This window comes from Zootoca vivipara, chromosome 14, assembly GCF_965207765.1.
Source record: "Zootoca vivipara chromosome 14, rZooViv2.hap1.1, whole genome shotgun sequence".
NCBI lineage: Eukaryota > Metazoa > Chordata > Lepidosauria > Squamata > Lacertidae > Zootoca > Zootoca vivipara.
Window position 1 is genome coordinate 42,723,185 of NC_142597.1, and position 19,481 is coordinate 42,742,665.

The 19,481-nt window shown below is 46.5% G+C and overlaps 1 protein-coding gene and 2 non-coding genes across 3 annotated transcripts in view; all 3 read left to right on the plus strand.

Annotated features, from left to right (window-relative positions):
- Positions 1-19,481, plus strand: part of TEX14 (testis expressed 14, intercellular bridge forming factor) — a 52,334-nt gene that overhangs the window by 3,284 nt on the left and 29,569 nt on the right. The window contains exons 3-11 of the mRNA XM_088658205.1: positions 10,343-10,457; positions 11,657-11,822; positions 12,573-12,709; positions 13,431-13,500; positions 14,830-14,960; positions 15,631-15,744; positions 17,155-17,278; positions 17,945-18,123; positions 18,610-18,761. Coding sequence (XP_088514331.1) covers positions 10,343-10,457; positions 11,657-11,822; positions 12,573-12,709; positions 13,431-13,500; positions 14,830-14,960; positions 15,631-15,744; positions 17,155-17,278; positions 17,945-18,123; positions 18,610-18,761 — 1,188 coding nt within the window. The remainder of the gene's footprint in view (positions 1-10,342; positions 10,458-11,656; positions 11,823-12,572; positions 12,710-13,430; positions 13,501-14,829; positions 14,961-15,630; positions 15,745-17,154; positions 17,279-17,944; positions 18,124-18,609; positions 18,762-19,481) is intronic.
- LOC118078357 (small nucleolar RNA U3) lies at positions 3,319-3,536 on the plus strand. The gene has a single exon (XR_004691718.3). It is a non-coding gene; the product is annotated as a small nucleolar RNA U3 (small nucleolar RNA).
- Positions 7,977-8,194, plus strand: LOC118097428 (small nucleolar RNA U3). The gene has a single exon (XR_004694038.1). It is a non-coding gene; the product is annotated as a small nucleolar RNA U3 (small nucleolar RNA).

Below are 19,481 nucleotides of genomic sequence, written 5' to 3' on the forward strand. Positions count from 1 at the left end.
GAAATAAGTCCCATAGGTTATATTTCGCTGTGAGTACATTAGCTTTGGGGACGTGGATGGCACTGCGGTCTAAACCAGTGTTTCTCAACCTTTTTTGGGCCACGGCACACTTGTTCCGTGAAAAAAATCACGAGGCACACCACCATTAAAAAAGTTTAAAAAATTAACTGTGCCGCCCTATATTATAATTATGACTGTAAGAAACACTTGCCAAATACTGCTTTCCGGCGGGTCAGCGCTGCCGAGTTCTTAAAAGATCCGGGTTTCTGATCCACCCCACCCGACCCCGCCGTCCCGTATCTTACCCTGTGCGTGTTCTCGGACTTGTGAGAGGACGATTTGGTCTTCATGCCTCTGTGAATTAGCAACAAACTACCTTTTGAATGATGGAGATTGAATATTTTAAAAGTAGCTACTTGAAGTCCGCTCGATTTTCCAAAAAAGAGACACACGTGCGACACTATTAGCTGGGGGCTGCCATCTTGGCTAAAGGATTTTGGGATGATCCTGTCACGTGAGGCATGGGGAAAATGGAAATAATGAAAGCTCATTGGTCTGTGGAAACTAGAAGGGGCGAAGAAATAGGACGCCCAGGGAGGTGGAGTTTGCAGCTGCAAAATCGCCCTTCTCGTCGCCGCACATCGCGGCACGCCAGCCAGCGTCTCGCGGCACACTAGTGTGCTGCGGAACAGCAGTTGAGAAACGCTGGTCTAAACCACAAAGCCTAGGGCCGGGGTCAGCAAACTTTTTCAGCAGGGGGCTGGTCCACTGTTCCTCAGACCTTGTGGTGGGCCGGACTATATTTTGAAAAAAAAATAAACAAATTCCTATGCCCAAAAATAACCCAAAGATGCATTTCAAATAAAAGGACACATTCTACTCATGTAAAAACATGCTGATTCCCGGACCGTCTGTGGCCTGGATTTAAAAGGCGATTGGGCCGCATCTGGCCCCCGGGCCTTAGTTTGGGGGCCCTTGGCCTAGGGCTTGCCGGTCAGAAGGTTGGCGGTTCGAATCCCCGCGACGGGGTGAACTCCCGTTGCTCGGTCCCAGCTCCTGCCCACCTAGCAGTTCGAAAGCACGTCAAAGTGCAAGTAGATAAATAGGTACGGTACCATTCCGGCGGGAAGGTAAATGGCGTTTCTGTGCGCTGCTCTGGTTTTGCCAGAAGCGGCTTAGTCATGTTGGCCACATGACCTAGAAAACCTGTCTGCGGACAAATGTCAGCTCCCTTGGCCAGTAAAGCGAGATAAGCGCTGCAACCCCAGAGTTGTTTGTGACTGAACTTAACTGTCAGGGGTCCTTTACCTTTTTTTACATTGGCTATGGTAGCATGGGGTCACGAAGAGTCGGACACGACTAAACGACTAAACAACAACAACAACATGGTAGCAAAATGCACCCTTCATATGGAGGAGCTACCTATTTCTAAATGCATTGTGGTAAAATAAGTGGGCGGGGGGATCAATCCCTTCCAAGCTTGCAAAGTTTGTGGATGTGAAAGGTTTTGAAACAGGATGTCTGATTAAGGCTGGGATCCTGTGCAGGGGAAGAAAATCCCCTTAAACACAGTTGGACTCAATTCTGAGGAAAATGTTTTCACTCTCCATGATGTACCTTTTAGAAGGAAATCTTGTTACAGTATTTACTACTTGCTGTTTGTTAGTGACACAATGCATGCTTACTTGGTGGTAAGCTCACAGGTGTAGCGCGGGGGGGGGGGAGCTGCTCCCCCTCAATCAATACATATCAATACAGATCTGAGGTTTTCTGCCCCCCCTAACAGAAGCCTGCCCCCCCCAAATCTTGGCTACGCGCATGGGTAAGCTGCAAAGGAACCAAATGGTCCTGCTCCTTTTGAAGGATAGTTAGTTTGCTAAGCCTGTGAGAAGCCCTTGCACGCTGCAATACTGTAATATGCATACTGAGGAGGATGCCTCTGTAATGATACTTACTCCTTGGCAAGTGTGTATAGCAGGGGTTCCCAACAAAATTTTCTCGAGGACCCCTCATCGAGCCGCTATTGTGACAAGGACCCCCATTAATTCCTAATCCTAAAATTAAGAAGTGAGAGCCAAATTAAGAGTCTTTTTATATTTTATATTTATACATTTTTTACAGTTACAACAGAGTACTCCATCAGTAAACAGTTAGTTTTAATTTTCAGTTCTTAATGAGATGAGTTAAATCTGTCCTTTGAGTCCATTATTTCTGAAATATTAGGTTCCAAACTTGAAACTTTCACTCTGAAATCCGACCGCATGTCGAGCCGATTCCTATATTTGTTTTTCATGAAACACATGGAAGAAAATGCTTGCTCACACCAATATGTGGTTGCAAATGGAAGGATCTTTTTCATTGCCTTATCTCCAAGTTTCTTGTTTACAAACACTACTGTTTTGCAAAGAGGCAGCGCGCGCCAGGGAGGAGGGAGGGGAATGGAGAAGACAGGGTACCTGCGCAGTAGCGCACAAATGAAGCCGACGCGCGCAAAGCATCTTGGGGAGGTGAGCGTTAGTAGAATGCGCGCGCTGCCTCTTTGCAAAACAGTAGTGTTTGTAAAGCGCCACCTAACAGCATACAGCAGAACTACTGCCTCTATCTAATTCTAGTTTTGCGCTAGACTCTGCTCATGCAGGAAGCGGCCAAAACAAAAAAAATCTGTTATCATACAAAATATATTTATATTTAATATATTTTTTTATTCTAATAGCATCTTGCGGACCCCTCTGGCATAGCTCGCGGACCCCTGGGGGTCCCCGGACCACCTGTTGGGAACCACTGGTGTATAGGATAGAGAGCAGCTGTAGATAAATATCTGTAAACACAAAAAGTGTAATTGATTCCTGATAGCATTTCCCCCTTGAGCTTGTAGGAGTCTGGGAAAGATGTGGACTTGCTTTCTCTTAGTCTAGTGCATCTGTACATTACTGTATATAAATGCAACAATAGTAAATAACGTAATTTATGAAGTAGAATAATAAATCTTGCTTGGATCAAGGTTAAAGGATAGACGAAAACGCGTGGCCTATTCTGAGGGGCGGGGACTATGCAAAATAGGAGGCGTGGCCCCGCGTCCTGCTCCCGATGGATTTTGCTGGGAATATAATTGAAACTCGGTTATTTCGCCCGGAATGGAGCCAGAGCGGCGGACGTGGGCAGGAATAGCAGCCTTGCTGTCTCCGGGTGCAACTTTGGGGGGAGAGGGTCGGGGACGTGGGCGGGGAGGGGGAAGGAACCGATCGGAGGCTGTTGTGCTACCGTGACTTGGAAAGCGGAGAGCCGCCGCCTGGCTTTTGAAGCGCGGAGTGCAGAGTTAAGACTATACTTTCAGGGATCATTTCTATAGTTTGTAACTAGAGAAGTGTACTCGAAAGTGATTGGACGCGCAAACCACGAGGAGGAGTCGAAGTGTTCTCTTCTGAGCGCGAAGCGAGCAGGCAGTGTTGCATTTTGCAGCTGCTGCCTGTTATTGATGACCGTTCCGCCTCCTTTTCATTAAGGAGGTTGGAGGGAGAGAACACAGACTGAGTGGCGCGCTTCCTTTTTAAAAAATGTATTAAAAAGCAGGCTTAAATTTTTTGTTTGTGTTTTTAAACCTGATATGTTCTAGTACAGGAGGATTTCTGTTTTTTCTATTTATGTTGTTCAGTCGTGTCTGACTCTTCTTGACTCCATGGTTTCTGTTTATAGGTTATATTTATTATTTCTACTTTCATACACAGACTGAGTGGTGTGCTCCCTTTTTAAAAAAATGGATAAAAATAGACTGATTATTTTTCTCATCATTATTTAATTTGGGTTTATACAGTGAGTAGACAATCATCCTCTGCTCTTGAGATTTTAATTTGTACTTTTTCATTTTTTCACATATTGGATGCTTTATCTGCCCTGCATTCTACCAGTGTTTAATTAGTCTTATGAATATAAAAATGAAAGATATATTCTGCATTTATTAGCTGCCTAAAGAGGGAGTGATTAGAAACTTAGCGTATTTTCGAATCCAAAATGTTAACAGAAAACTGGCGAGATAGCTCTGAATGTATAGTGTAGGTCAGTGTTTCTCAACCTTTTTTGGGCCACGGCACACTTGTTCCGTGAAAAAAATCACGAGGCACACCACCTCCATAAGACATACCTCCATGCCCTGTAGAGCGAGACCACCGAGCGCCCCAGCCAGCCAGAGGGGCCTGGAACAGGCTGCTGTTGCTGCTGCTGTAGCAGCAGGGAGCGCGCGGAGCGCCCTGCAACACCTGGCCTCTTCTTTTTTTGGGGGGGGCTGCCCGAGGCCTGCCGCCTCGGTGCCTGGAACTGGCGGCTGCAGAGGGGAGCGCTCCGAAATGGCGAGCGCTCGGAGCGCCCTGCAGCGCCTGGCCTCTTTTCTTTTCTTTTTTGCTGCCCAAGGCCGGCGGCTGCAGAGCAGAGCACTCCGGAGCGCTCGGAGCGCCCTGCAGCGCCTGGCCTCCTCTTCTTCTTCTTCTTCTTCTTCTTTTTTTTGGGGGGCTGCCCAAGGCCGGCGACTGCAGAGCGGAGCGCTCCAAAGTGCCGAGCGCTCGGAGCGCCCTGCAGCGCCTGGCCTCTTCTCTCTCTTTTTTTGGGGGGGGGCTGCCCGAGGCCTGCCGCCTCGGTGCCTGGAACCGGCAGCTGCAGAGCGGAGCGCTCCGAAACGGCAAGCGCTTGGAGCGCCCTGCAGCGCCTGGCCTCTTTTCTTTTTTGCTGCCCAAGGCCGGCGGCTGCAGAGCGGAGCGCTCCAAAGTGCCGAGCGCTCGGAGCGCCCTGCAGCGCCTGGCCTCTTCTCTCTCTTTTTTGGGGGGGGGGCTGCCCGAGGCCTGCCGCCTCGGTGCCTGGAACCGGCGGCTGCAGAGCGGAGCGCTCCGAAACGGCGAGCGCTTGGAGCGCCCTGCAGCGCCTGGCCTCTTTTCTTTTCTTTTTTGCTGCCCAAGGCCGGCGGCTGCAGAGCGGAGCGCTCCGAAGCGCCGAGCGCTCGGAGCGCCCTGCAGCGCCTGGCCTCCTCTTCTTCTTCTTCTTTTTTGGGGGGGGGGCTGCCCAAGGCCGGCGGCTGCAGAGCGGAGCGCTGCAAAGTGCCGAGCGCTCGGAGCGCCCTGCAGCGCCTGGCCTCTTCTCTCTCTTTTTTTTGGGGGGGGGCTGCCCAAGGCCGGCGGCACGTGACAAGGCAGCAAATCGCCCTTCTTGCCGCGGCATGTCCCGGCACACCAGCCAGCGTCTGGCGGCACACTAGTGTACCGCGGAACAGCGGTTGAGAAACGCTGGTGTAGGTTGTGTGGTTTTGAAATAATTTAGCATGATATGTTTTTGTCACTGCAAATAGTGTTTTGAAGCTCGGGGTTTGAGGATTTATTGTACAAAATCTGTTTATTAGTTCAGAGTGTGGACTGGAGCTCATGGGAGTTGTGGTCTAAACAGTGGTTTTCAACTAGTGTGCCGTGGCACCCTGGGGTACATAGAATGATGGTCAGGGGTGCTGTGGGGAACACTGTCCATCTTTCTCCTCCCTCCTCTGATGTCCTCCAACATCTCTGCCTCCTAAAGGCTTGCACAGCTGTTTATTGCCACAGCCCTGACTATAAGCTCCACAGACGAAGTGTGCCACTGGGATTCACCTCCTTTTTGGGGTGGTGGTGGGCACAGCTAAGAGATCAGGGGCAGCGGCAGCAGCCGCTGCCCGGTGGACTCCCAAAGAGAGGGGAAAGGACAGGAGGCTGAGGGAGCACTCCACAAAATGGGGGGTGTTCAAAAAAGGGTGAGAGGCTGCCAGCTCTGCAAGCAAGAGGTGACATAACTGGGCTCCTGAGCCCTGCAGGGTTGCTACAGAAAGAAGGTAGTTGGTCCAGGGAACCGTGGACTCAAAAATGTAGAACACCTCTGGTCTAAAGTATCCAGAACCCATCTGGTCAGCTAAGGCAGTCCTGAGTCTTCTAAGTGGCATGAGTCTTCTAAGTAGCCAGGAATACCCTTAATTTTCAGCTTCTATGGGTGTTTGAGGCCTTCTAATACAGTTTGTTGTAGAAAGATCTGCTTAGTGAAACTGTCACCCTACATTACAAAATCAATGTGCCCCAGCTGGGCTGGGTGTGTGGGAAGCAGTGTTCCCCCACATTCCCATGCTATTCTTGCAGATAACACTGTTCACATGTAGGAACTGTAATCAAATGTAGCCAGGTCTTGTTAAGCACAATGAATCAAACTGTTCTTTTCTGAGTGTGAAGCAAGTGGGTGGTGTTGTGTTTATACAGCTCCTGTTCCCTGCTTTCAATGACCCATTCTCCTTACTTGTTCAGAGGCTAAAAGGGCAAAGCAGAGACTGCTTATTTGCTTCAAAAATGTTTTAAAAATAGATTTTACATACATACAAATATACATAATTTGTATGCCGCCTTTCCATGCTTCAAATCATACTCAAGGTGTCTTACATGAAAAAGGAACACAACTACAACATAACAAATGTAGTTATAAATGATAAATAAAACATTTTTTTAAAAAAAAATACACATCCAAACTGAACAATTTCCACATATGTCACAAAAAATCTGAAACAAAGATATGTAAAAAACCAACAGCACCAGACCTCCTTCCAGCAACAAAACACCCCAGCCCAAGAGTTTGTTCAGCAACCTCAGCTTTCGTAGCTGCAGTCAGTCAGGGTCCCGCCTTCCCAGGCCAGGTGGACAAGGCTTGCAAGACAGGGAATGGGTGTTCCAACTTAAATAGGTGGTTTTGTATGTGACACAACCTGCATTTCTGTTTTAAGAAATAAGTACAGTAATGTAGAATTACTTCCTTTTTAAAGTTTGAAGTCACATTAAAAGTCAGTGGATGTTAGTAACAGGTCAAGCATACAGCTGGATAGTAGCAGTGCAATGAGATCATCTGTGTGCTATTTCACTTGGCATGTGATAATTTAGAAATAAATCCTCTTTGGTTTACTTGAATTTATTCCCAGTTTAAATGTGCATAGTACCTCAGTCCTAGCATTGATAGTGCATATATATATATATATATATATATATATATATATATATATATATATTCAAGAGCAGTGGAACTCCATACAACAGCCTTGTAAGGTGGTCTTCTAGGACATTTTATTTTTATATTGAATCTGGTTGGCCACTGGTGGAAAACTGTGCTGGACTACATAGGCCTTTGATTTGATCCAGCAGGACTAGTCTAGGGGGGGGGGTGTCATACATTGCCCTGAACATATGCACTTTGACTTAGAGGTGATTTACACGGTACTGTGGCTGCTCTCAGCCCCTCCAGTTTGGCAGAGTGGAGGGGGTAAAATTGCTGTCCTACATGTAGGGGCTGTTGTAACGATTTACGCCATTGTGAACATATTTGAAGACTCCAGAATGCTGTATGTATCCTGACAAGGACTGCAGGACTTTCTTCGAAAGCAAGTCTGTATAGGATCTCCCCATTTAGTGCCTGACCCGGGAAAGTTGAGTCTGGGACCAGTTGCTTCCCTGCGGAGTCTCATTGCAACACGATCATTTGCGTGTTTTACTCAAGAGCAGGGCTTGCTGGGGCGGCGAAGACTAGGACTCCTTCGACCCTCGCGGACTGTCCGGCGGTGACACAGTTAAGCTAACTGAGCCAGGGAGAGTGACGTCATGAGGGCCCGCCTCCCCTAGGTAGCCGCCTGGGTTTGAAGAGCCAGTAAGCGAACTGCAGGCCGCCATGTTTAAAGGAGACGCAAGCCCGACCGTGATTGGCCGCTTGGGTATCGTATGCAGATAGAAAAGCGAGAGGGATTCTGGTCCACCGCCGATACCTGGCCAAATACCAACTTATAAAAGCATTTCTTTTAAATTATCCCGAGGGGGCTTGAATTCGTTAGTTTCCTATCTTAAGAATCAAAAGTCGCGCATTTTTTCGGTGGGTTAGAAATCGGCCGCTGTGTCTTGGAGAGTGGGTCGAGGCAGCCGGGCTCGGGAGCCGAGCAGCGTTAAGTTAAGACTATACTTTCAGGGATCATTTCTATAGTTTGTAACTAGAGAAGTGTACTCGAAAGTGATTGGACGCGCAAACCACGAGGAGGAGTTGAAGTGTTCTCTTCTGAGCGCGAAGCGAGCAGGCAGTGTTGCATTTTGCAGCTGCTGCCTGTTATTGATGACCGTTCCGCCTCTTTTTCATTAAGGAGGTTGGAGGGAGAGAACACAGACTGAGTGGCGCGCTTCCTTTTTTTAAATAATGGTTAAATATTAGAACTTAAGTGTTTGCTCCATTTTAACAAGAAGTGTGCATGCACACAGAAAGCTCATACCAAAATAAAAACTTAGCTGGTCTTTAAGGTGCTACTGAAGGTTTTTAAAGCCTATTTTAAAATTACTTTTGACTCTTAATACAGTATTGGTTTTTGATTTTTTTTTTATATGTCCATTTGCCATTATTTTGTATCAGGGATACATTCGGTTAATTAAGCTAAGCTTGCAAGCATAATAATTTTTTCATGTGTCTTAAAGACCAACTAAGTTTTTATTTTGGTATACCAAAATAAAAACTTAGTTGGTCTTTAAGGTGCTACTGAAGGAATTTTTTAATTTTGTTTTGACTCAGACCAACATGGCTACCTACCTGTAACTAGTTCATGTGTCTTGTTGCCTTAATTTCTCCATTGTTTGTCAAATGCCTATTTTGCTCTTCCTGAAGAAGTTTGGGTTAGTATTGCATGTGGCAATCTGGTTAAAATTCTAATAAAGCCATTCATAGTTTTTCTGCATAATTTATATACACTTGATTTTAAAACAACAACCTCAAATCTGTTTACAAAAAGCAATAAATTAATAAATTTAATGAGGGTGAAAGAGGAGAGCGCAAAATATGGTCTGAAGCTCAAGATAAAAAAAAAAAACCTAAGATCATGTCCACTGGTCCCATCACCTCCAGGCAAATAGAAGGGGAAGAAATGAAGGCAATGAGAGATTTTACTTTCTTGGGTTCCATGATGACTGCAGATGGTGACAGCAGTCACGAAATTAAAAGACGTCTGCTTCTTGGGAGAAAAGCAATGACAAACCTAGACAGCATCTTAAAAAGCAGAGACATCACCCTGCTGACAAAGATCCATATGGTTAAAGCTATGGTTTTCCCAGTAGTGATGCATGGAAGTGAGAGCTGGACCATAAAGAAGGCTGATCGCCAAAGAATTGATGCTTTTGAATTATGGTGCTGGAGGAGACTTGAGAGTCCCATGGACTGCAAGAAGATCAAACCTATCCATTCTGAAGGAAACCAGCCCTGAGTGCTCACTGGAAGGACAGATCGTGAAGCTGAGGCTCCAATACTTTGGCCACCTCATGAGAAGAGAAGACTCCCTGGAAAAGACCCTGATGTTGGGAAAGATGGAGGGCACAAGGAGAAGGGGACGACAGAGGATGAGATGGTTGGACAGTGTTCTCGAAGCTATGAACATGAGTTTGACCAAACTGCGGGAGGCAGTGCAAGACAGGAGTGCCTGGCTTGCTATGGTCCATGGGGTCACGAAGAGTCGGACATGACTAAACGACTAAACAACAACAATAAATTAATGAAAATCAGCTTCAAAATGGTCGTGGGCTTGCATATATATACACAGCAGATTATTATGACTGGGTATGAAATGAAAATCTCATGATTCTGTGCATAGATTCTTAGAAATAAGCCCATGGAATTCCGTGGAGCATAGGATGGCTGCTCTGAACAAATATTAATTCTTGCAGAGATGAGCTTAATAGACAGCATTAGCATTATTATTTATTAAATTTCTATTTTGTCCATCTGAAGATCATAGGGAGGTTTATGATATAAAAATACAAACAATATTAACAAACAAACATATTAACATAGTAGATCAACAAAGAAAACAATACTGCCACCACAGTTTAGAAGACCATAACTTTAGAAGACCATAACTCCCAAAGGCCTGGGAGAAGAGTGTTATTGACTGGCATCTAAATATATGTAAGAAAGTTGCCCGGTGTTAAATAAATCATGACATGGTGTAATATGTCATGTGTAGTTGTTCATCTGAGGTTGTATTTACCTAATTTTAAGAGCTGCTAAGGAACAGATGATTGTTATTATGTCTTCATATATAAAATCACAGAAATCAAGGAGGGTGCTTTTTCTTTTCCCCATGACTGTAATTTAATTTGTGATCTGCCCTTAATGGTGTGCCTATGGCTGATGGCAGAACTCTAATTCATTGCAGAGGGAGGGTTGGAGATTGGGGAAGGGCAGCTTTTGAGGGACCTCACACACTTAGGGAAAATTTGCACCGGAGAAGTGAACGAGGATGGCAGTAATTCTCTCTCCTCGCCCCCCATTCTTATTTTTGTAGGAATCAGTGCTGACTCGATCAACTCATTGGGGCAGACTCCCCTATTCACTGCTGCCTTGCTTGGTATTGGGAAAGTTGTCAGCGTTCTTTTGGATTATGGTTCGGATCCAAATCAGTAAGTACAAAAGCTACATTTTTGTTGTTATAGGGAGAGAACTTTCTGGGTTTTTTAAAAAAATCAAGAGGTGTGTGGGTTTTCCTCTACATGTAGATCTGCAGAAATGGAGAAAAAGCAAAAAAGTGTGTTTTCTGATAATGATAGGTTTCCCCCCCTTCCCTTTTAAAAACAGGCATTGAGACCCCAGGGCTGCAAAACTAAGCTGGAAAGTGTGTGGGAAATGCCTTACAATGAATGGCCTTCCCCAACCAGGCACCCTTCCATAAGTTTTGGACTACAACTCGCACCAGCCACCGCCAGTATGACCCGTGGTCAGAGTTGATGGGAGTTGTGGTCAAAACTATCTGGAGAGTGCCAGCTCATTGACGGTAGCTGTGAGGTCCCAGAAAACCTGCAATACAATTTTACTTCGTTTGCGTAACTCACTCAGGTTGCAGAATCCTATTTTTATTTGCGCATAATTTGGATTACCCTTGGCACAAGTGTTGCTATTATTTTATTACCATATATTCCGGCGTATAAGATGACTGGGCGCATTAGTCGACTCCCAACTTTTCCAGTTAAAATATAGAGTTTGGGATATACCCGCCGTATAAGAAATACGACCTGGCATATAAGACAAGCCCCAACTTTTGAGAAGATTTTCCTGGGTTTAAAAGTAGTCTTATACGCAGGAATATTTATTAAATTTGTATACTACCCTTCATCCAAGGTTCACAAGGCAGTTCACAGCATAAAAATGTGAGATAAAAACAGGAACAAAAACGGAACGGAACAATACCCCATCCCCCTTACCCCATGCCTTGAAACACATTTAAAAGGACATAAGATGTTAATCTGCCAACCTAGCAGTTTGAAAGCACGTCAAAGTGCAAGTAGATAAATAGGTACCGCTCCGGTGGGAAGGTAAACGGTGTTTCCGTGCGCTGCTCTGGTTCGCCAGAAGTGGCTTAGTCATGCTGGCCACATGACCTGGAAGCTGTATGCTGGCTCCCTCATACAGGGAGTCGTCTGCAACTGGACCCTAATGGTCAGGGGTCCCTTTACCCTTAAGATATTAATCAGCCTTTATGTAAGCATTTCTGCATTTTGCTTTTAAGACCAGAGTCCACCCAGTCCAAGGAATTGCTTATTGAGGTCTTTGGGGGCCCTCCGATCAGGACTTCTAAGTGATCTTGTATTCCTTATTTTCTCAGCCGCTGTCACGATGGGAGCACACCGGTCCATGCCGCAGCTTTCTCAGGCAACCAGTCAATTCTCAGCAAACTGCTGGATGCGGGTGGAGACCTGCGAGTCCATGACAGGAATGGGAGAAACCCACAAAACTGGGCTGTGACAGCTGGGAAGGAGAGCAGCTCTCAGGTGGGTGTGGGTGGCTAGGGCCTTTCGCCTCTTGCTTACCCCAGAGGTTTGCACCTGTGTACACAAAGCTCCACGAATGGCTCTTCCAAGCAGAGTCAGCCTTCCATTTCCCACACGCAGCAGGCAGTGTTGCTTTTTTGATCATGTATGGGGGTGCCTGTGGGCCCCCCCATCAGTTATTGCTGGGCTCCAGTTCTCAGCATCCCCAACTGTGGCTCTGTAGGTTGCAGGGGATGGTAGGAATTGGAGTCCCAGCAATGTTTACATGGCTACAGGCTCCCCATCTCTGACCTTGCAACACTCCCAGCCCAAATGCGTTTATCCAGAACTGTTTATTTGTTTCTATAACAAGGGTCATGGCTCAGTGGAATAAAGCACCTGCTTTTCAGTCAGAAGGTCTCATGTTCAATACCTGGCATCTCCAGGTAGGACTGGGAGAGATCACGTCTAAAATCATGGAGAGCCACTGCACGTCTTCCCAGACTGATGTTTGGCACCACTGGATAGCTCAGTTGGTTAGAGCAAGTGCTAATAACGCCAAGGTTGCAGGTTCAATCACCATAATGGACATCTGCCTTGCAGGGGCTTGGACTAGATGATCCTCAGGGTCCCTTCCAACTCTTCAATTCTATAAGGCACTTTCTCCCTTCCATCCCTAGTTGCTTTCGAGGTTTGCTCTCAAACTCAGGAGTCTTCACCCCACCAACCATCCCTGGTGGCGGTGGCTTCTTCTCCTCTTCTGTTTTGCAGATGCTCGAGTTCATCCAGCGATGTACAGCCCACATGCAGGCGATTGTGCAGAACTACTCCGTAGACTTGCTGCGGAAGGTGGACTCTCCCAGATCTTTGGTCTCTAGCCCCTCCAGGTTTGTGGGCATCAAGCAAGGGTGAGTGCCTTCAGTTGTGACAGTGATGGTGGGGAGAGAAATCGTTTCTCCCTCTTCTTCTTCTCTTCCTTTCCCCGCACACCAAACTTTTATTTTTAATAGAGGTTTGTAAACACTTGGAAAGTGCGCTTGTTTCCTCCACAGAGAATGGCTGCGACATCATTCTTTCTCCCTCATGTGGTGAAAAAGCAGAACTGCACACATAAAAGCAAAAAGGAAGCCCAGATCAGAAGCAAATACTGTAAAATCCAAAATCTGTCCTTGGGCATTAGCAACAAATCTCCATTTGTATCTGTGCTGGCTTTGAAATTGTGCTGAGTACATGCAGTCTTTTTATTGTGTTGTGAAATTCCTTTGAGATGCTTTGTTGGAAGTGTCTAGAGACTCTGAATCTCAGGGTCATGGGTATGAGCCCCTCGTTGGGCAAAAGATTCCTACATTGCAGGGGGTTGGACTGGATGACCCTTTTGGTCCCTTCCAACTGTACAATTATTTGATCCTATGGTTATATGAGAGCTAGTGTGGTACAGTGGTTAGAGTGTTGGACAAGGACCTGGAAGACCAGGGTTCAAATTCAAGCTTAGCCATGAAGCTCACTGGGTGACTTTGGGTGAGTTGCTGCCTCTGAGCTTTAGCTACTTCAAGAGACACCCCTTTCTTTCTTTCTTTCTTTCTTTCTTTCTTTCTTTCTTTCTTTCTTTCTTTCTTTTTTGTCCTTCAGGACGGCTGACAAGATTCTGAGACGCGGGAGCAGTGCCCCCCAAAACATTTACAGCTTTGGCTTTGGGAAGGTAAATATGGTGGAAGGGTCCAGGATGCAACAGGATCTCCCTGTTCACCTTGAGCCAAGATTGTATCTGAAGAATGAATTGGGAACACCTGGTGAATTCAAAAAGTATATCCCTGTTATGCAAGTTTTTAGTGCAGGGTGTGGCTTCTGGTGGTGAAAGAGCAGAATCTGGCCAGTGGAAAACCTTGAGCCCAGGGGCCAAATGCAGCTCTCCGGGTCTCTCTGTTTGGCCCTTGATATTCTTCTGCCCTCTTGTCTGTCCTGCTCTGCACCTTCTTCAGGTGCTTTTGCCTGGCTGAGTGTCAGGGCTGGGAGAAAGGCTCAGAGCCTGGGACGACGAGCAGTCAGAAGGGAGAAGAGGAAGCCGACATGGGAGAAGGAGATGTCGGAAGCTGAAGAGGTAACACGGTTAGTGAGCCACGAGAGTTTGTGGCAGAGAGAAGTCCAGAATTGGAGGCAGAAGCAGAGGATGGAGAGGCAGAGGGGAGAAACCAAGGGGGTCTCCCCCTCCTGCTGTGACCAGCTCCCCTGCCCCCTGGTCTCCCAGGGCCAGAAGAGGTATGAAGAGGACAGAGCAAAGACAGACAAGGCTTCTGCATCTCATATTACTTGGTTAGGACCTGGCAGAGAAGTAGACTTAGGGAGCTGTGGGAAGGTGGGGACCTTCAGTCCTTGCAACTGCCTCATTGGGGCCAGACCAATGAGGAAGAGTTGCTATGCTCACTAGGCCTGGCACTACTGAGCAGCGTCTTCTAATAAAGTGTTAACACTATGCTTTATTGCTGATGTGCTCCTGACACTGGGATATGTCCTGGAACCCTTGAAATGTCTCTCATTTGCCTTAATTGAGAATGGATATCGATGTTTGAATCTGCGTACAAACTAGTCAAGGTAAATTTCAACATTTGTTGCTCTGCCTCTGCACCTTTTTGCCTTGAACCTCACTGGCCCCAAGAAGGTTTCCTGGAAGAGAATGTGGATTGTTGGGTGGATGCCTTTTTAGTTTATGAAAACATTTCTGCACTGCTTTTATGAAAAAGAAACACCAAAGTGGTTTACGTGACAATAAAACATAGCATTATCCAATAAAAATTAACTGTCAATAGAGAAGGTGAAATTATCACAAGGACAGGTATTTATAATAGGAAAAGCTACACTTTCTTTAGAAAGCATATTTCTTTGTAAGAAAAAGGCTTCTTCCTCTTCATCATCATTCATTTTTTTGGTTTATACAAAAGTGAACATAAGGAAGAGATTTGCAGAATTGGGAATGTTGTGGAGAAAAATGAAAACAAAGAGCAATTGTTACAATTATTATTTCTTGTGTCAGGTTTACCTCACAGGCAGCCGTCAGCTGGGCTACCTGGCATCGCTCCCCATCATTGCGGATAAGGAAGTGGTCCAGGCTGATGATGAACCAACCTTCTCCTTTCCAGTTGGGCCGTACATGACTATGACCAAGTGGGTTGATGCTTTTGCAAGGGGGAGTTGGGCTTCTTAACCAAGTAGGCTAGGTGTAGGCTTGTTCAACGTATACATCACTTCTAACCCAAGATGAAGTCCCAAAGCAATATGCACCCAGACAAGAAACTGCAGTCAAAATCACATAAACATTATTAAGAACAGGTTTAATAGCGCAGTTTCATATCAGTGGTGCTTTTGCCCATTTAGACTTGTTCTACTTTTTTTGGAGTAGAACCCCCAGGATTCACCAGTCGGAGCCTACTGCAAAAAGACACACGCTTAGATTTAAAGAGTTACGAGCTGTGAATTTTTCTTTTTTGAGCACCAAAAACTTGAAGGGTGCCTGCTTTTGGTTCTTGCAGTCTCAAAAGTGGTTTACAAAAAGAATAAAACATCACCACTTAAATAAGGCATTAAAAATAATTAAAATAAAAAGTAAACTTAAAACCAGATGAAAACACATGTCAGCATTTGACCTTCCTTTTGGAGCTACCCTGCTGTCCCTCTCCTGTGACAGAGTATGTGTTCAACAGAGTATTGAAAACTGCAATACTGCCAAAGAAAAAAAGTCACACCTGGCCTTTTCCAGGTGTGTCCAGAAAGTCACACCTGGCCTTTTCAGCACGTGCCATTTATCCTCTCTCCCCTCCCTTCCCCGGTCTTGCAGTTTGATGTGGGGTGGAAGCAGAGTCACAGTGAAGGAGCTGAACATGAAACCCCACCAGCACTGCAGCAAGCTGCGTCTCTCTGACCTGCTCCTCGCGGAACAGGAGTACAGTAGGTACGGCCGCCTCTTGGCGGGGGAACCCTGAATCACCATTGTGGCTCTTTCATCTACTGATGTTCAGATTGGAGGGGGAACAGCAGCGATGTCGACTTGCGCTTCTTGCAAATACGTAAAAGGTGCCCATGCAATTTGGGTGCTAAGCAGGAAGAAGCCCTAGAGCTATGCTGGTAACCTTGTTTTGGTCTGTCCCTGAACAATAAAGAGGGGATCTGTATTGTGTCCATTTGCCTTGGGAAAAATAATCTACTTGTTTCTCTCTTCCTCCTCAGCCACTTGGGTGATTACAATGTTACAGGTTTTTTTTGTGTGGGGGGAGGTCAGTCTGGATGAAACCCATGAGTCCCTTCCAAAGCTGCGATTCTGCCGCAGGGAGGGTAGAATCTATTAGGGGAAACCAGCCAGATCAGTTCCTTCGCTAAGGGAGTGGCCTTGGCCTGCCAGTTCAGTCCTGCCATTTACATTAAAAATGGGCTACCTTGTTGCCATTGAGACGTGTGTGTGTGTGTGTGTGTGTGTGTGTGTGTGTGTAACCCCCACCACCTAGTGGAAGCAGACTAACGGGTAGGCAACCTAAGGCCCGGGGGCAGGCAGGATGCAGCCCAGTTACCTTATCAATCCGGCCCACGGACGGTCTGGGAATCAGCATGTTTTTACATGAGTAGAATGTGTCCTTTTATTTAAAATGCATCTCTGAGTTATTTGTGGGGCTTGCCTGGTATTTTTAAATGAGTAGAATGTGTGCTTTTATTTAAAATGCATCCCTGGGTTATTTGTTGGGCATAGGAATTCGTTCATTTCCCCCCCTAAAATATAGTCCGGCCCCCCACAAGGTCTGAGGGACGGCGGACTGGCCCACAGCTGAAAAAGGTTGCTGACCCCTGTTATAGAAGAACAATAGCCAGAGTTTTGTGAGTGAGCTTTGGCTGATGCTGGAAGCTGGAGAGACAGAGCGCCAAAGTGGTGGCTTGGGGCTTCCCTGGAAAACTTGATGGGGAGGCGAGATCTTTCAGGTGTCAGTGCTGTGAGACCTTCCATCTTATCCTCTGATTATATGTATGTGTAAATAAAACCACACGTCTTTTGTTAACCTAACATGGATAAGCGCAGGCACCCCCGGAGCCTCTGGGTTGCACGCAGCAGTACCCAGCAGAACATCCCTTGAAAGATCAGTGGTGTTTGCTGGTGCCATGTTGATGGCCTGATCCATGTTAGCTTCCACCCTCTTTTGGCCTTTGCTCCCGGCATGTTCTGTTGTTGCTTTTTTGTTGGTTCTGGTGCTTTAAGTTGGTTAGGAAATGCAAAGTGAGCTCTTCTGATGGGATAAGATCAGTAAGCCTGGAAATGCACTTCCTTCGTAATCCAATTTCCCTTCACACTGTTGGGTTTTCATATCTCCTTCTGCAGCAAGCTCCGCCATCCTCATTTGTTGCAGCTGATGGCCGTCTGTTTATCCAGCGACTTGGAGAAAACGCGATTAGTGTTTGAGAGGGTTACTTTTGGCTCCCTCTATAGCATCCTTCATGAGAGGGTAAAATGACCGTTTTTGTTTCTTGGCAGAATTAATATATTCTACCCGCCCCCAGTGCTTTCCTCCCAAGGAGCTCAGAGTGACAAATCAGGTTCTTCTGGCCCCTGCCAAACTTCATCCTCATAACAACCCCGTGAGGTAGGTTACACTGAAAGAGTGTGACTAAGTCACTGAGCTTCATAGCTAAGAGAGCCACCTGGCAAGCTTCATGGCTAAGAGGGGCTTGATCCATTTTGTCCTCCGTCATGTGGTAGGTTAGACTGAGTAAAAGGGGTGCTGGCTTTGCACATAGTGCTGAGCCACAGTTAAAACAAGCCAAAGACAGCAAATCATGACTTCAGGTTAAGCTGCTGGGCAGGATTTGGACAGTTGGAGAAACCATGGTTTAATGAACCATCGTTGAATAAACCATGGCTTGGCATTACGTGTAAACCGGGCCGTGATCATCTCCTCTGATTTCAAACAGTTCTAAAGCAGAATGATTACCAGACAGAAGTTTGTACACAACAAGCTAACATCCACACCATATGTTGGCTGCTTTAATTGTATGGTGTGGGAGGGTACCTGCCCTGTTTTAAATCCTGTCTTCCTGAAGGTTCCTCCTTCCACCTGGGAGGAGCAAACGCTCAAGCTAAGAGCTGGTTTCTTTCCTTTTTCCCTCAACAGCGTTCAGAGTTCCCCATTGTGCACATGGAGACCCTCGTGCACCTCTTGCTCCAGGTGAACGATGGCCTGAGGTTCCTGCACTCGCACGGCTTCATCCACCGCACGGTCAGCTCCTATGCTGTGGTGGTTGTTTTGGCCGGGGAAGCCAAGCTTACCAACCTGGAGTACATGATCGAGAGGTAAAGGCACCCTACTTTCCCCCATTCTCCCCATATTTCTTGAGCAACTAGCAAAAGTACAAAATGTAAGTTTGGAAATGGTGTCTGAGCTGCAGATGCCGGACATGCATGCGTGGTCAGCTTGGAAGCATGATGAAGAAAGCAGGCCGCCCAGGCACGAAGGAAGTATGTAGTGTTACAAGCTTCCTGCCAAGGCAGACAAAGGAAATGATTTCATTGAGTTTTCTCTAGCAAATTTTACAGGAAAGCTCTGTGAGCCTCAGCCCTTTCATGTGCCCACTTGGCAAAGCATAAATGTTGATTGACTGCAATAATGTCCCACATAAACAAGTGGGTCTTTGAGAGCCCTCTTGCAGCTACTGTCTCCCCACCACCACCCATTTTCATGTGCTATCCAGCTTTAAAATAATGCTGAGCATCTCTGGGATGTATGTTCTCTCCCTTGCCGCATGTTCTGAGGGCCTCTTGGTTTCCTGTCTTTGACAGCAAGGATGGGGGAGAGCACAGCGACCTGACACGGCTGCCCATCCCTTCGCAGTTATACAAATGGTGCGCTCCAGAAGTAATCCTCCAGAGGACTGCAACCACCAAGTCTGACATCTACAGCTTCTGCGCAGTAATGCAGGAGGCTCTGACAGGTACAGAAACAGAGGGAGGGATGCTATGCCTCACAAAGGTAAGAACGTAAGGAGAACCTGCTGGATCATGCCAATGGCCCGTCTAGTCCAGCATCCTGTTCTCACAGCGGCCAGACAGATACCTGTGTGAAATTCGCAGGCAAGACCCAAGCACAAGAGCGCTCTCCCCTCTGTGGTTCCCAGCAACTGGTATTGAGAAGCATCACTGCCTCTGACTGTGGAGGCAGAGCAGAGCCATTGTGGCTACTAGCCATTGATAGCTTTATCCTCCACTGAATTTGTCCGGTCCTTTAAAGCCATCCAAGTTGGGGGCTGTAACTGCCTCTTGTGGAAGTGAGTTCCATAGTTTTAACAATCCGCTAGACACACTTCCTTTTATCTGTCCTGAATCTTCCAACATTCATTGGATGAACACAAGTTCTGGCGTTATGAGAGGGAGAAAACCTCCTCTCTTTTCGCATGCTCCATGCCTTGCAGAATTTTATAAACTTCTCTTGTGTTGCCTCTTACTCTAAACTGAAAAATCCCAAATGCTCCATCCGTGATCATTTTGGTTGCCCTTTTATAACTGTAGCTTGTGTGTTTGCTTTTTGAAGCTCTCGACCTGCCCCATTCCCATTTCTTGGCTGCTGCACCTTGTTTGGAATAGTCTCCTCCTGTCTTCATCAAGCTGATTGGCCCCAGCCTCTCCTTCAAGGCTGTTGCCGAAATTCTACTACT